The following is a 15375-nucleotide window of genomic DNA, read 5'->3' as shown; positions in this document are numbered from 1 at the left end:
GTATTCGTAATCAGTGCCCTTCAGAAACCCCAAAACCACTCTTAATCCGTCTGCCTAAAAATATGTGTTGCCAGTGTTACGAATATATTGGAACTGTTCACTAACGAGCTGCAGGTATGTGACACATCTTATGGTAATAAATCGCAGAATTCAGGGCGGTGATATCCAATATCCATGTATAGTTTGCTGAATTCAAGTCTGCCAGTCGCCTTCACTGGTCTTCGATTAGAGATGCAAAGGAAATCTCACAGCAGTTGAAAAGTACCTCATTCAGTATTCAGGGTCAGCACCGATGACGTATTACTGACCTGACAAGTTTGGTTTCTACGCCATCCACTAATCGTCGACGCAATCCGTACGGTGTATATGTAATTTATTCAATAATCGATCAAATGTCTAACGTACATTCATCTATAAAGCACTTACCGCTCGGTTAACGAAAAAATCCTTTTCCGTTCTACAAACATCTCTCTATCCTAGTATGTAAACAGCAGCGTTGCCAAGAATTCCTCTACTATATGCGATATGGCAATAGACCTCAATTAACGAAAAACGGGGTAACACAGGGGCGGGGAGACTCCTAATCTAGCGGAGAAAGAACGTCAAGATCTATATAATAACACAATGGGACTGCACGTTTATAGTGTAACGGACTTTACATACATATTTCACTATCTGGTACTAATAATTTGAGTTAAACAACAAAAAATAGTTAAAGAGATCAAGGGTTGAGAGGCTTGACCTCTGCTAGCTAGACGCGAGCCAATTTAATCAACAATGTACACGCATACAAAAATCCACTTTGCAGTCGCGATTATCGCGAACCCTTTTTTAATGAACAGTCTAGCGTCAGTCGTTGTAAGCTGTCTGAAAAGTATGTGTTGTTGTCCTCCAGCAATTTGTGCGATTAACCAGACGGGTCCGGACTTTTAATATCCGCCTTTGCCCTTGCTCGGCCCCTTGGACAGAATGTTGGACAGCCAGTCCAGGCCCTCGTACAGTCCGTCTCCGTTTGTGGCGCAGGTCGCCTGGATGTACCACGTTCTGCTGTTGAGCGAGTTCAGGCCGAGCTTGCTGGCGACTTCGTTTGGTGGCATGGCGTTGGGGAGGTCCTGTTTGTTGGCGAACACCAGGAGTACGGCGTCGCGGAGCTCGTCTTCCGAGAGCATTCTCTTGAGTTCCTCGCAAGCTTCATCCACTCGCTCGCGATCATTGCTGTCCACAACAAAGATTAGGCCCTGGGAAAAATATATGAGCTATTGAGAACTAGGATGGGAATCAATTTGTGTTTATTCATTATAAAACCAAAACGATTTCATTCATCTCAAGACTATTTTGGGTAGATTCAACTGTTACCAGTGAATGTGGCACTTAGTAAAGCCAGCCCCTAACCCAAATATATCCAATACACACATTACAAGTGCGGAGTCCCAAATTCAACATGCCAAATCAGGGTTGTAACGACACGAGTCGCGATTTTTTGGTGACTCGACTTCACTCAAGTCATTCTGTCAAATGCGTTAAATGACTCGACTAGAGTCAATTTGTGTATTGACTCGAGATTAGGAAGGCCAGGACAAACATTTCATTTTAACTTCGTACGATAGTGAAGTCACCACAATATTGGTACCGTATTTCGTCTACCAGTCCAGATACTTGGAAAATTGGGCCAGAAATTGTTAGGACTGAGGAAAATTACGATATTGTGAATGCGAGCCATTCTATATCAGTCCAGCAGAATTGAAGAAAAGTGGATTGAACTCAAATCTGAGCGGTGAACACCATGACTTGGACTTGAGTCACAACACTATGACTCGGACTCTACCTTTACTCACTGACGCGGTGGTGAATTGAAAAAGACTCGACTTGACTCGTATCAAAGCCATAAGTGATATTGAGTTGCGACTTGAAACCTTGTGACTTGGTTACAACCCTGTGCCGAATTTGCCAACTGTCATATATCACAATACCTGCAGCCGCTCATATTTAGTGACATACTCGTATTTGAGTTTATTAATACAATATCAATGCATCGCTTTCATGATAATGGTTACATTTTCAATTTTCAATTGACTGGTACCAGTACCATTTTGTTCTTGCGTCATTTCTTGTATTGTATCGTTTTGAAATCATTAATAAACAAAGGTGGTAAGTAACGAGTACTCAAGTACTCAAATCTCAGCACTTAGGTTCAACAGCTTCCAATTATTTAGGGAGAACTAGGAAGAACATACCATTCTTTACTTAGGCCTACTTGGAATCACTATCTAGAATTGTATTGGATGGTTACTTCTACTCGAGTATCCAATGATGACCATCATAACCACGTCCGTTAATACACATACTGAACTTCAACATCAAAAACGATTAGTCCTTTTTTCAGGTTTATCTTAGTCACCGAGCAATGTTCCTGTGTTGTGATGGGATAGCACTGTTATCCAAATACGGACTTTTCATCCTTTGCATGATGTGCGATCAGCCGACCATTATTATGCTTAAAAGCTCTGTATCGACCTCGGGAACTGAAAGTGCGATTTGAAAGGTTCAACCCCTATGCTGATCGATCATCCCAGCCAATTAAGACAAGAGTTTCAAATGAGCTATAGTCAAATTCTTACAAAGCGAGTCACAATCTCTTCATCATAATTCAACATACCAAAGATGTGGGATTGTGGGATTGTTGGAATGAGTCACATCGTCAAAACAGTCATAGCTCGAGATAAAGGCAGCAGTTAGTAGATTCTACCATAAATATTATGCAGCTCCACAAGTTGTGATGGATCAGAATTACAATAGGGATTCAGTACTCAGTAGGTCAACAAAGTGTGAAATATAATACCACTTCTAAGGGGATTCCGCATAACAGACTGTATGCAAATCAGTCTTGCCTCTATGGAGCCTAACACACCTACACAGAGCAGTGGCGACCGACACTGCAAAGTGAATAAAAAACCTGACACCTGGTGACTTGACATGCACTCATCCCTGTTAAAATAGGTCACTTCCTGAATGGCTTACTAACAAGTGCGATATTGAATAGAAATGATGTACGACAGCAGTTTTCACTCAATTTCAAGCCAGCCACGGCAAGCAATCACAAGTTCTCGAGGTTTGGTTGACAACGTTGAATCACGAAGGCAATAAAAATATGACCAAACATAATGTATCGTTAATGAAGATTGAAGAGACTACTCATCACATCACATCACTACTAGCATTGAAACCGAAGCCAGTCTTGGTTCAGTAGGCTACATCGTATGACGTAATCTCTACACGCAGAACACAGCACGGTTGGCATTCCGAGTGATTTCCATACACAAACACCAAACGTTGCCCATTTTTCAACATATCACGACATGAATTAACGCAACTAACCTTTATTAACAGCGATAACGAAATCAACAGTCATCATTACAAGCACGATACAAAGGAAGTAACTGAAATCAGATCAGAATAGAATATGTTCGTTAAAAGTACAAAGCAACAAAGCCGGTAAAATATAAATCAAAAAACCACGGAGAGAATAGTATCCGTCTTAAACTGGTAAAAATGCTCTCGATCGAGTGGAGAGTGTCTACTAGTACGCCGTAAGCGGCAATAGAAATATACAAAATGTTATCGTTCACAGAGGCAATTGTCCTCACTCATTACTTGTTCTTCTTCTTAAGAGCATTCGAAAGCCAATCCAGGCCCTCATAGAGCCCGTCGCCGGTGGTGGCGCAAGTAGACTGCACGAACCACTGTTTGCTTCGGATGTTTTTCACACCCAGTTTCTCGGTAATTTCGGCGCAGTTCATGGCGTTGGGCAGATCCTGTTTGTTAGCAAAAACCAGCACGATAACGTCGCGCAGTTCGTCTTCGTCGAGCATCCTTTTCAATTCGAGCTGGGCCTCGTTTATCCGCTCCTTGTCGTTGCTATCCACAACAAAGATCAGCCCCTAGAATCATCAGGGTATTGGAGTCAAATTCTAACATCAAATCGATGAAGCAAGGCAAATTTATAGAAAAAAACATCAATATTCGCAGTAAATGGATGAAACCAGATTCAACATAAACTTTCCTATAATGTAGCCTAATATCATTTTTTCCAAGATAAACTGAAACAAATATAAAGCAACAAAATTTGTTTTGGAAACTTGGCCTAAAGCAAGCAACATATGCGGAAAATCATATATGATCCAAGCTTAAAATCAAATGCGATGTTATGAAATGAAAAAAACTGAAGATGCCATTTGCATGTTCCAGTCTGGCTTGAATTCTGTGAAATTCTGCCTACTCCGGAATAGTATCGAACAGGATGTATATCAGAGATGCGCGCTGATACTACAAAGTACACAAGTTGGCACTGCATTACCGAATCTATGTTGAGCATCAGCATCACGTATCACTGATGTCTAATGTTACACCAACTAGATCTGTTGTTAAATATGGACCGAACACAGTGACGGGATGTGCATCATTCCTACTTGACCAGCGCTACAGATATTGTCAATTGGACACAGTTTCAATTTCAAATGCATCTATACCTACTTCAGCAGTTTCACTATGGATCACCACATCAATCAAAGCCTACCATAACCTCAAATTTATGAATGACATATGCTATGACGGCAATCAAGAAAAATTCACAGCACATACCTGATAACTCCCATGCAATTTCCAAGCACAGATTCATGTCGCGCTACTTGCTCGAGCCCCTATATCTTGAGGTTGTCATACCAAACTCAACATCCGATCCAAATAAGGCGACAAGGCAAACGATCTTGCATAGCATTACCAGTAATTCTAACGCGTTGACACAATGCCGGAATCCTAAAAGCGTGCGAACGCGCGAAGCAAACTTTTTTCTCGGTGTAATTTCAGAAGCAGACCAAATCATCACCGATCCTTCCAATGAGATTGCGCACAAAGCATAAATAAACTGATCATATTGCAACAGCAGTATCCAATATGGATGCTTCCATATCAGTTAACATGCATTATGAAAGAAACCAACTTTCATGCAAATCAAAGTTTAATCATTGACTTGTTGCTTTATATTTAATAAATCAACTGAAACTGATTTCACAGGTGTGGATGACACAGTGGGGGGTATTTAGCAGTTTCGTTTCAAACATATTTGTAATATGTATGAATATGATTGTAAGCAGTAATTCTACTTTTTGGCAATACTTGCACTGCTTACTCAAACGGTTACCCTTTTAGACTACTTCCATTTCTACATTACGTTTTAGACGTAACTACGTCTGAAGAGCTTCTTGGAGGTACAGAACTTCAATATACAATTGAACAGTATATTCATATTGAAATTTAACCGAATATTTTCGGCTGACACTCGTAAGGGGTAATCGTCAGAAACTGGTAGAGAACTGGAAAGAACATTGTATATCAACAATTTTGCGATACGATTGTTGACATATAATGGTCTTTCCAATTTTCTACTAGTTGCTGATGATTACCCCTGACGAGTGTCCGACGAAAATATTCGGGTTCGTTTCAATATCAATATACTTTTCAATTTTATAATTACTGTTATAAATTTTCACCGTTTTACTAAAATGCGAGTGAAATTTGATAACAACCGCCGAAAAAGCCTTTGTTGCTTGGTCAACGAATAGTTACTCAAAAATTGCATCTATTTGTTACGTCATTAGTCATTTCGAGTGATGCAGCCTGTAATTTATACAAGCAGCCACCTCCTGTAACTGTCACCAGTATGCCAACCCTCGACCAAAGCTATTTGAGGACTTTTCCGAACTCCAACATGAAGAACTTTTGACACATTTCGGAAATAGTTACTGATACTTGTACTTAGCTAGAAATTTACGGTGTTATGTCCATATTGAGTACCCGGTACTAACACTGGCTACTTCGACCATATCTGATTCTCTATAAATTAAAATGATACAGTGCATTCGCTCAGTTTCAAGCGGTAAGTATGCTTGAGAGTTTGGTCACTTGGGAATCAAAAGTCATTATCAGACTTTTCCATCAGAGTCACTGGTTTTGATTTGAAGAAGCCGGCAGGAGTGCGATTGATTTTATTGACGGAGATGGTTGCCGGAGAACCCGGCCCTACCAACTCGGCCCTCGGAGAACCCGGCCCTTGGAGAACCCGGCCCTCGGTGAATTCCTCGGGAAATTTTGAAATTAAGTGTATTCACAAGTATTAATATGAATTAATAAAGTAATAATGTTATTATCAACTGATTTGTCGGTCTTGTAAGGAGGTCAGGGCATGCGTAGGTCACGCAGTCACGGAGTGATCAGATCACATGATCACGATTGCGTGGTCGGCTCATTGTTGAATTGACTTGGCGAGGGGCGGACGTGCGACGTTCGACATCCTCGTATCTGTTCATGACATCGCATTGGGTCCTATCGCATTGTATATTGTGTGTGACTTGTTCAGATGAAAAATATATCCCAACGATTGTTATTGCTCACATATCAACCACGCGTGGTCTGCTCGTTATTGCAACTGTAGGTTGAGGTGGGGTGTTAGGGTTGGGTAGGGCAGGGGGGAGACATTAGGGTTCGGGGAGTGGGACATTGGGTTCGGGTAGGATACTAGGGTTGGGGGAGGTGGGATATTAGGGTTGGTGGAGGTGGGATATTAGGGTTAGGGTTAGGATATTAGGGTTGCCGGAGGTGGGATGTTAGGGTTGGGGGAGGGGGATATTAGGGTTGGGGGAGGGGGATATTAGGGTTGGTGGAGGTGGGATATTAGGGTTGCCGGAGGTGGGATATTAGGGTTAGGGTTAGGGTAGGATATTAGGGTTGCCGGAGGTGGGATATTAGGGTTAGGGTTAGGGTAGGATATTAGGGTTGCCGGAGGTGGGATATTAGGGGTAGGGTTAGGGTTGCCGGGGGTGGGATATTAGGGTTAGGATATTAGGGTTGCCGGAGGTGGGATATTAGGATTGCCGGTGAATACAAAATTTCCCGAGGGCCGGGTACACATTTAATGCATTTTTAATTCAAAATTGTTCGAGGGCCGCATTCACCGAGGTCCAGAGTAGTCGAAAAACACCGTGAATACCACAACAAGTAGACCACGCGTGCTTGATATATAAAATTTCCCGAGGGCCGGGTTCTCCAAGGGCAGGGTTCTCCGAGGGCCGAGTTGGTAGGGCCGGGTTCTCTGGTAATCACGGAGATGAGATACGCAGAATTGGACTTACACAAGATTACCGGCTTTATTAGAAAATTCAATGAATGATATACCGTACTTCTCAAGGTCAAGGACAGTCTTCGCAATCTACCTTCTCTAAATGGTTCATATTGACAAATGACAGTATCTTGAGTAAATCTAAATAGCAAAACCACTAATATCAACGATTTCAAATCGAGGCAAATTATCATTACGAACTAGTCGTGTATCTTTTCACAATTGAAATATCATTCTAACATTAAACGTATGGTTATTTAAATTGTTAAAATGCCGAGATACATATGTACTTCATTTGGTAGTGACCTTTGGAGAAATCCTACTGATTTGATATATAGCAATATTACACAACTGCCGTAGTTGGAAGTTGATAATAATATTATATGCTCTATATGTTTCAGTTTCAATGAACATGATTGTGGCTTATTCACATCTACCACTCAGACTTATAACTACATACCTGTGTATTTTGGAAGTAATGTCTCCACAATGGCCTGATTTTGTCTTGACCGCCGACATCCCACACCGTAAAACTGATATTTTTGTATTCGACAGTTTCGACGTTGAATCCGATTGTAGGAATGGTTGTGACAATTTCTCCCAGTTTCAATTTATATAGAATTGTAGTTTTCCCGGCAGCGTCCAATCCGACCATGAGAATTCTCATCTCTTTCTTGCCAAAGAGACGAGAAAAAGCGCTCATAAATCCGCCCATTGTTACTTTGATTCAGTCCACCGCTATGAAATGATATTGTTTTATAAGTGAAAAATCTGACATCATACAAAAGGTACATTGTAATTCGCTCGGGTCTTAAATATCTGAGAAAATCTACGCTAGCACCACCAAAAGTAACAGAAATTTGAAACAAGACGGTAAACTCGGGAGCATTTAATGACCGAAATTCACATCATTACCGGTATATAGCGCATTAAAACTCTGAGAACACACGCAGGATCTGAATACATGAAACATAACCCATTTTAACGGACCGATATGCCTGGAAATATCCCTTCGACGCCTTTCAATCTAATAAACCAAGCCTTTCCTAAATGCGAAGCCGGGCGGGGTACACGTCGTCGACGATCTGCTGACTGTAGATGACGTCAGGGCGAAGTCGTTACAGGCAGCCTGTGCGGTGAGTAACGTCGAAATTCGAAAATTGCTCGGAAACTAAGGCTATTTTCTCGTTAGTGTTTGCGCATACAATGTATACCCCAAATATTGTTTTATAGAGTAACAAAAACGCAAAATAGGCTGAGAACAATCGAATTAGTATCGATATCAACCTGGGATATTAATCTTATCCCACTATGTGTTTCTTTGCTAATATTTCATGTCTGATCAGTTTAAGTGATTACTAATTGTATCAGTACAATACGCCACAGGACTACGATAAAATGAAAATATAGGAAGCAGTCGAAACGACTTGGAGTAGTCTTTCAATCAAGCACCCGCCTTTGCCTAGGGCATGTAAATAAGTGGCACGTCCAATGAATTAAAGTAACAGAAGATAGCCGTCTAGAGTAAATAAGAGTTGTTCTCAGCATAACGTTGAATTAATTGCATGAAACTCGTGACTTATTTCCGTTTCTTCACGATTTTTTTCATTCCATTCGTAGAGCATTCATAATCTTCCGAGGGCTGGCGCTCGAGGCTTACCGTCCTCAAATACGTCGGAACGTTAACACAGCCGGCGAGCCCCAGTCGTGTTACTTACTATTGGTATTGGTTTCGATTGGGAGTCGACTATGTCAGGTGAAGGTAACGCGGTGAATTTTCTATCAATTCGTTCGGAGAAATATGAATTGTCAGTTTTCTATTATGAAGGCTCGTCTGTAAAGATATCGCCCGACAGCACAGTCTGCAGTAATGCGGAGCTGACTGGAGACATCACCGTAGGCCCGAAGACAGTTATCCATCCAAAAGCCCGAATTATAGCGCAAGACGGACCAATTATAATTGGCGAAGGAAACTTAATCGAGGAGAAGAGTCTGATAATTAACAGGTAAGTTAAATCACTGTAGTACGACCGCATAATATGAGCTCATACGTTGATAAGGCAACTGGTAAATCGAGGCAGAATTTGTCAACTACACTAAAGTAGTGCCATTACTTGACTTTTTATCTACTAGAGACGTGCCTGGTGAAGAGCCTGGCAAACCTTTGATCATTGGAGATTATAACGTCTTTGAAGTTTGGTCTGTTTGCGAAGGAAAGTCTGTTGGAAATCAAAATATCATTGAAGCAAAAGGTAGATATGAGTCTCCAGAACTAGTTCCCACCGTCACCCCGAACAATCCTTATCAAAAATTTACAGCTCGATTAGGTCCTCACGCCAAGCTCGGTAATGGGTGTATAATTGGTGCTAAATGTGATGTCGACTCCCAGGAAACACCACCAGATAACAGTTTGATATGCGGAGAAAATTACTTAAGACGTCAACTATCCGAACCACCTCAGGTAACATGGAATCTATTTATACACAGAATCTCGTAACCTGGCATTGCTGGTAACTGTTTTCTATATTTATAGCCCCAGATACAGCAGCTGGACCACCTGAAGACTATGTTGCCTAACTATCACTATTTGCAAATGCCAAAACGGATATCGGACAAGAACAGTTGATGCGAAAGTATCACAGAAAATGCTTGGGAGTATTTAAACCAGCCTCCAAGAGCAATGCTTCTGTACTGTGTGGCGGATCAAGTCCCAAATACTTCAAAAGGGTATCGTTCACTGGATATTCACCAATCACGATGTTATTATGTTTGAGCTATGACCAGCATGCATAGTGATTGGTGAACTTCCTGAAGCTTGTAAGAAGTGTGTAGAGCATCTGAAAATTCTCTGGAAGTCAAATGTGCATACAATTACCATTAATGTGAAATAAATATATCTTTGTCATTGTTTAATTGTCGTCTTAATTGTCGTCTATTCTAAGAATAAGGACATTCCATCAACATACTGTGAGGATTGAACAATACAGTAAGTTGAACCTCCGTCTCGTCAATACTAAGGCTTAGAACTAAGGAGTAGGCCGAGTCCAGTGTCACTCATAATATCACAAGAATATGGATGATGCAGAAAGTTCAAACATGTAGTCTATAATTCATGGAAAATATTGCCAGTTAGATACATCACATTGAAGGTAACATTCAACCGTACCTATTTCATTGCACTATATGACACGCGAGGTTGATCATTACATGTGTAGCTTTGTGCTGTTTTATATACTGTAATAAGACTAATCAATATTTCATGCTCCCACAATGGGAATAAAGTATCAAAACTATTATTCTCGTTGATGATCTTGATGAATACAGTTGCGAGGCGTATAATATATTCAGTACCAGAAAAAAACCACATCTCATTGCTCGGCTGGAATCATTACAATTAAGACTTGATTCGTATTGGAGTACTGCAATCATTTTGCACAACCCTAACTAATACTTGGAATGGACTTACGCACGTGTCATAATCCCTTTTCTGATACACAACCCAAAAAATCACAGCACAGCACCCATCAATAAAATACACTATTGCAACACACTTGATAAGAAATCCTGTTACCAACTTGTGCTTGTTAGTGCAAGCATGCAATTGGATCATTTGAAACACGGGTATCAAAGTTAAAGAACAACCAGGATTACAAACGCTGATTTCTGTGGTAGACTTTGAAGTGAGTTTGACACCCTGGATTATAGATAGATTTCTCAATATTTGTCATCTCAAATTCATAAAGTCAACAGCATTGATTCTGGGAGATTAAATTCATCGTCTCATTTTCCGTTCCATTTTTCTCTTCTGTTTATCTGTTTGCTCCACAGGTGCCTGGAATATCCACGGCGCTAAGATGTTGACCCACAGTTTATAAAACGCAACGGCGGGAATAACCAGCCAGAAAAACCAAAAATACATGGAGAAAGCACCTAACATTTGACAGGCGGCGGTCACAAGCAATATATCTTTCAAGTGTTCTCCCATGCCTTGTTGCATGCTTAGGTCGAGATTGCTTTTTGCCATTGACTGCATCGTCTTGAAGCATAATCCGAAAATGACAGTGGTAAACGCGAGCAGACTGATATCACGGTATCCAAAACCTTTATTGAAAATAAATCCCATTATGAGCACCGGTGCGTATGACACGATCATCACAGTGGAGTAGAATTTCATCGTAGAGTCATTTTCCTGCTTTATTTGCTTTTGTCCTTTTGTCGCCTGCTTCCCTTTTTGAGACATTGCTTATGCCGAATGGATACTGTTGTTATGTCTGCGTTGCAAGACAAGGACTTATCCAAATGAATGTATCCAAGAGCTGAGTCCTGCTGATGTATATGAAATTCAGAAGGCCTGTTATAAAGCGGGGTAAAAGCTTATTAATACCATATCAGGCACATAACATTGCTGCCACAGTAATTCACTGGTTAGAGCAATAGTATCGCAATCTGCAGGCCAGGGATCAAATTCCATAGGCGGTTGTCACGAAAACAAAGACACTGGCAAGTAGAATTCATTCTAGTCCCAATACTGGGCGAATGGGTAGAGTTGAGGCAGTAAGGGTCATCCAACATCAATATTTCCAGCAAACTACAATGCGGGAAAAGTTGAAAGACGAAGAACAAAAGCATTGCATATTAATTTAGATTCCAATTCAGGTGAATTACCAAGTTGCAATCTCTCTGCTCTCAAAATGACCAGAGTGACATCGACTTGATAAGTTTCGGTAGCGAAACTGAGTACCGTATAGATGTAAAGGAGTCGGCGAATAGATTTTTATCAATTGTACAACCGACATCCAACAATAACAAGCACCGTAGTTCTTTTCGCATTGGTCACACCTCATAGCGGTATCAAATGAATCATGATCTGGGACATAGCCTACAGTACGAAGCTACTCGAATAATTGACAAATTATGTATTTCCCTAAGCCGAAAATTTAACGTATTTAGGAATCAATACCATCTACTAAGTCAGTTTTACTTCACACTACGTCTGTTTACAACAGCAATATCATCTTACTGAGTAAAGAAATCCCTGTTGATAAGTACTAGAGATGCCACTGGGGTATTTTGGAGATATCAAGATGTGGCCACTATAAAATAGACAGAAAACGCCTAAAATTTTAATGAGGTAGCTGTGAAACTAGGAAATTGTCAATCATAAATACCGTAATATCGACGTAGAAATAAATTTTAGCACTTGCTATTGAATTGCCAAAGATTCCTTCTATGTTCTATACAATATCAATATAGGCTACTTTTTTCGGTTAACACATCAAATGTTGGTTTCTTCTCAAAGCACTGTTATGAAACAATCAAAGCACGCTGCAAATACTGCATTATCACTGCACTGCGAATGTTCGTAAGCTCTAATCTTGTAGGCGATTGATTAATCCCGGGAACAATGACTGATAGCTGGGGTAATGTGACAGCCATGTTTATTCGGAAGAACCGTCACATCAAGAGATTAGGGTGTATTCGGAATCAAACCCACTGAATGACTGGTCCAGCTGCACAAACTGTCTATTAGTGGCCCTGTTAGAAGTAATTTACTGAATAAATGCTAGTTAGCCCTCTGGTTTACCGGACCACGACCTGACATATTGATCTCGCCTTCCGTAACATGCTACCTTTTTTGTCACCTGTCATTGTATATTATCATCTTTTATTTTTCACTCAGTGTGGATGGCTCCTTTTTTTCATCGCCTAGGCCAGGTGGGTGTCTGATTTCGAGGACTACTCCAAGTCCTTTCTACACCTACCCCTTTCACTGTATCACGGTCTTGCGGTATATTGAAATGATAAAATCTTTAGCAATAAATTGAATTGTCAATAGAATCATCCGATCATATAATCGATTAGTCAGATCAACACATGTAATACTATAGATTAAGACAGTGATTGCAACGGGTTGCCCTTTGAACACACTTTCTGCGGCGTGACTCTCAGAATTCAATGAAACAACAGCGCATCACGCCAAGGCCAGACGCAGATCTGGGTCGAAAACCCCAAGCGTGCGATCCCTGACAAAAACTGCTTTACATGAATGGAATGGTTTCCATGCCTCAATGCACACAAAGAGCTACAGCTGGGGCATTTTCGAGCGAGACACCGGCGTTACGTGAACGTGAAGCCAGGAGCACAAATATCCGCTTCGAGGCGCCAAAACATTGCCAATGCTTCTATTTATCAAAGATTTGCCTTGACATTTTTTCGAATCTATAAGCGCAATTTTAGAAGGAGAGGAATTGCAGGATCGTTTAAATTCCGGGTCCGTCAGCGAGTGAGGTTATTCGCATTTCCAATTATTGCCTGACGTGCGACGTCCTTGATTACAGGGACTGCCAAGCCGTCAGTATACGCGGGTCTTGATGCTAAGCAGGCGCGAAGGCTGGTACGTAACGGGATAATTCAAGAGAAGATAACATTGCTTGATATCAGCTAAGTTGATGAAGAACGAATATTCGATCGCTCTCAAAAGGTCTTTAGACGAACGCAAGCCAGGCGAGTTAGAACATCACCAGTCTCTGATCGGAAGCAAGCTACCAAGACTCGAGGCACATCTTGACCGGCCCGACGCGATTACAATTCCTGCAGTCAACTCTGCAGGTATGAATGCGGACGCAAACAACAATCCTAATGAAATGAAGGAGGACGAGGTAAGCTTGTATTATGTTATATGTCAAGGTAGTCGTAAAGAGGCGTGTTATCTGAAGATAATAGTCTGTTCTAGTGTTCTGTTCACTAATGATTTGCGTGGATATCACTTGGCCAATTCTGTGAAGTAGAGATCCTATTAGGAATGCGTAACATCCAAATTATTATATGACTCTAAAAACTCTTTGCTTTGGTATTGTTGTATACTATAATGCGGCTAATGGTTCTATCCTTGTTACTACGTTGGTGAAATTGGCGAGCCGCAGAATTCCCAGCAGTCTTGCGGTAATGGTATATATACTATTATATTAATACTGAAACTGCTACTATGTAAAACCCGTGTCGGGTTAGAGCCAACGGCTTTACATTCGTATGGTTTTCTTAGCTGGTTCTAGGGAAAAACTGCCGTTTCCTTACTCACGTAAACCAGTAAAACGACTCAAGCGCACCATGTGTTTACCCAGCATTTAGCAGAAATTGTCGAGCATTGTATGGTGATTAAACAGCTTTACAATATACTATCAATCAAACCACTTGCCAAACGAACATGAAAAACGGTTTATATAAAACACGTCCCATGCTTATCCTCTATCCTGCCCTGTCTACCGGTACATTCCAATATTTTAGACTAGTTCTGAAGTATGTTACGTCATTTAGTTGAAGGATTTCTTGGCAATAATGAACTCTGAACTTAGCTGTTTCATCACAGTTGAGTTTCCGTTCTGTACGCTATCGGAATGTTATCATCCGACCGAAAATATATATACACGGAGCTCTACGACTCCCAAGGGAGTGCGGCGAGTCCGCGAATTTCAATTTATCGCCTATATTGGCTATTTATTGTGAAATCGCGAGATATTCGCTATTCGTTGAAAGTTAACGAGCCCGCACTTCACACACATTTCATCACCGATCAGTACGGCATCACATTTCTGTCGAATAGTAATATTCTATCAAGACAGTAACCCGGCGAAATTGAATTCGCGGTGTAATTGTGCGGCTACGCCTCTATTGAATAGGATTCAGCGGGAGGCCTGATGCCGCCTCGGCTTTCATGCTGGGTTTTACGGATACAGCACCGTCATATTGTTATACATTCTAGGTATATTTCTGCTATCGTTGGCTCGTATTTCATGGCTTACCGTAGTTGAAAACTCGCGATGTTGTGTCTCTTTTCGTTTCGGTAGGGCAAATCGCAGCTTCATCGATTCGAATATTGCACAGACTGCGTAACACGCCTCAAATGCTTGCTCCCTTGTTCTGATGTAGACCGCGATTTTGCGAGGTTCAATGTTTACGTGCGGCGTATTGACTAGCTTTGACTTGTTAATCTGTTCGTTGCGATCGATACATATGCGCCACTGTTTTCTACAAACCTACACGAAAACGAATACCTGGATTTTGTAATGGAAGCACGCCACATATAGTCCCCAATCCATTAGTATGACAACATGGATTTCGATAAATGTGCCCGTTTTTTTAACACTTGGAATAGAATATATGAAATAGCGCGATTTTATAATATGTGCAGTAAATTCACTATAGCA

At 41.0% G+C, this 15375-nt stretch overlaps 4 protein-coding genes across 5 annotated transcripts in view; 2 read left to right on the top strand and 2 right to left on the bottom strand.

The window, feature by feature from the left end:
* Window positions 1-356: 356 nt before the first annotated feature.
* On the bottom strand, window positions 357-7978 carry LOC145442523 (ADP-ribosylation factor 4-like). 2 transcript variants are annotated; one of them, XM_080320461.1, is made up of 2 exons: window positions 7632-7976; window positions 357-1238 (listed from the first exon to the last, which is right to left on the bottom strand). In XM_080320461.1, the coding sequence occupies exons 1-2, from the start codon at window positions 7884-7886 to the stop codon at window positions 930-932; spliced, it is 564 nt and encodes a 187-aa protein (XP_080176587.1). In that variant the 5' UTR covers window positions 7887-7976; the 3' UTR covers window positions 357-929. The 2 variants fall into 2 exon arrangements, with proteins under 2 accessions (XP_080176587.1, XP_080176588.1); XM_080320462.1 differs by lacking the exon at window positions 357-1238 and adding an exon at window positions 3362-3938 and having other exon boundaries at window positions 7632-7978.
* Window positions 7979-8773: 795 nt separating this feature from the next.
* On the top strand, window positions 8774-10084 carry LOC145442524 (dynactin subunit 6-like). The gene is made up of 5 exons (XM_080320463.1): window positions 8774-8933; window positions 9000-9177; window positions 9305-9423; window positions 9490-9632; window positions 9705-10084. The coding sequence occupies exons 1-5, from the start codon at window positions 8921-8923 to the stop codon at window positions 9795-9797; spliced, it is 546 nt and encodes a 181-aa protein (XP_080176589.1). The 5' UTR covers window positions 8774-8920; the 3' UTR covers window positions 9798-10084.
* A 558-nt stretch (window positions 10085-10642) lies between these two features.
* Window positions 10643-13205, bottom strand: LOC145442525 (transmembrane protein 208-like). The gene has a single exon (XM_080320464.1). The coding sequence runs from the start codon at window positions 11409-11411 to the stop codon at window positions 10944-10946; it is 468 nt and encodes a 155-aa protein (XP_080176590.1). The 5' UTR covers window positions 11412-13205; the 3' UTR covers window positions 10643-10943.
* A 200-nt stretch (window positions 13206-13405) lies between these two features.
* Window positions 13406-15375, top strand: part of LOC145442520 (uncharacterized) — a 30237-nt gene continuing 28267 nt past the window's right edge. Inside the window, exon 1 of the mRNA XM_080320459.1 lies at window positions 13406-13830. Within this exon, the coding sequence (XP_080176585.1) occupies window positions 13621-13830 (210 nt within the window). The 5' untranslated portion in view covers window positions 13406-13620. The remainder of the gene's footprint in view (window positions 13831-15375) is intronic.

This window comes from Botryllus schlosseri, chromosome 7, assembly GCF_051294905.1.
Source record: "Botryllus schlosseri isolate E-star chromosome 7, Bs_hap1, whole genome shotgun sequence".
Taxonomy (NCBI): domain Eukaryota; kingdom Metazoa; phylum Chordata; class Ascidiacea; order Stolidobranchia; family Styelidae; genus Botryllus; species Botryllus schlosseri.
Note: the sequence above shows the minus strand (reverse complement) of the source record. Positions and strands in the feature narration are given on the sequence as shown.

What these genes read in the sequence shown, in the direction of transcription:
- LOC145442523 (XM_080320461.1), bottom strand. Translation starts at nt 7,886, where the DNA reads ATGGGCGGATTTATGAGCGCTTTTTCTCGTCTCTTTGGCAAGAAAGAG. An exon ending in ATTACTTCCAAAATACACAG is followed by an intron (nt 1,239 to 7,631) that starts GTATGTAGTTAT and finishes TATTTTTCCCAG; the next exon opens with GGCCTAATCTTTGTTGTGGA.
- LOC145442524 (XM_080320463.1), top strand. An exon ending in AAGAGTCTGATAATTAACAG is followed by an intron (nt 9,178 to 9,304) that starts GTAAGTTAAATC and finishes TTTATCTACTAG; the next exon opens with AGACGTGCCTGGTGAAGAGC. An exon ending in AACTATCCGAACCACCTCAG is followed by an intron (nt 9,633 to 9,704) that starts GTAACATGGAAT and finishes CTATATTTATAG; the next exon opens with CCCCAGATACAGCAGCTGGA.
- LOC145442525 (XM_080320464.1), bottom strand. Translation starts at nt 11,411, where the DNA reads ATGTCTCAAAAAGGGAAGCAGGCGACAAAAGGACAAAAGCAAATAAAG.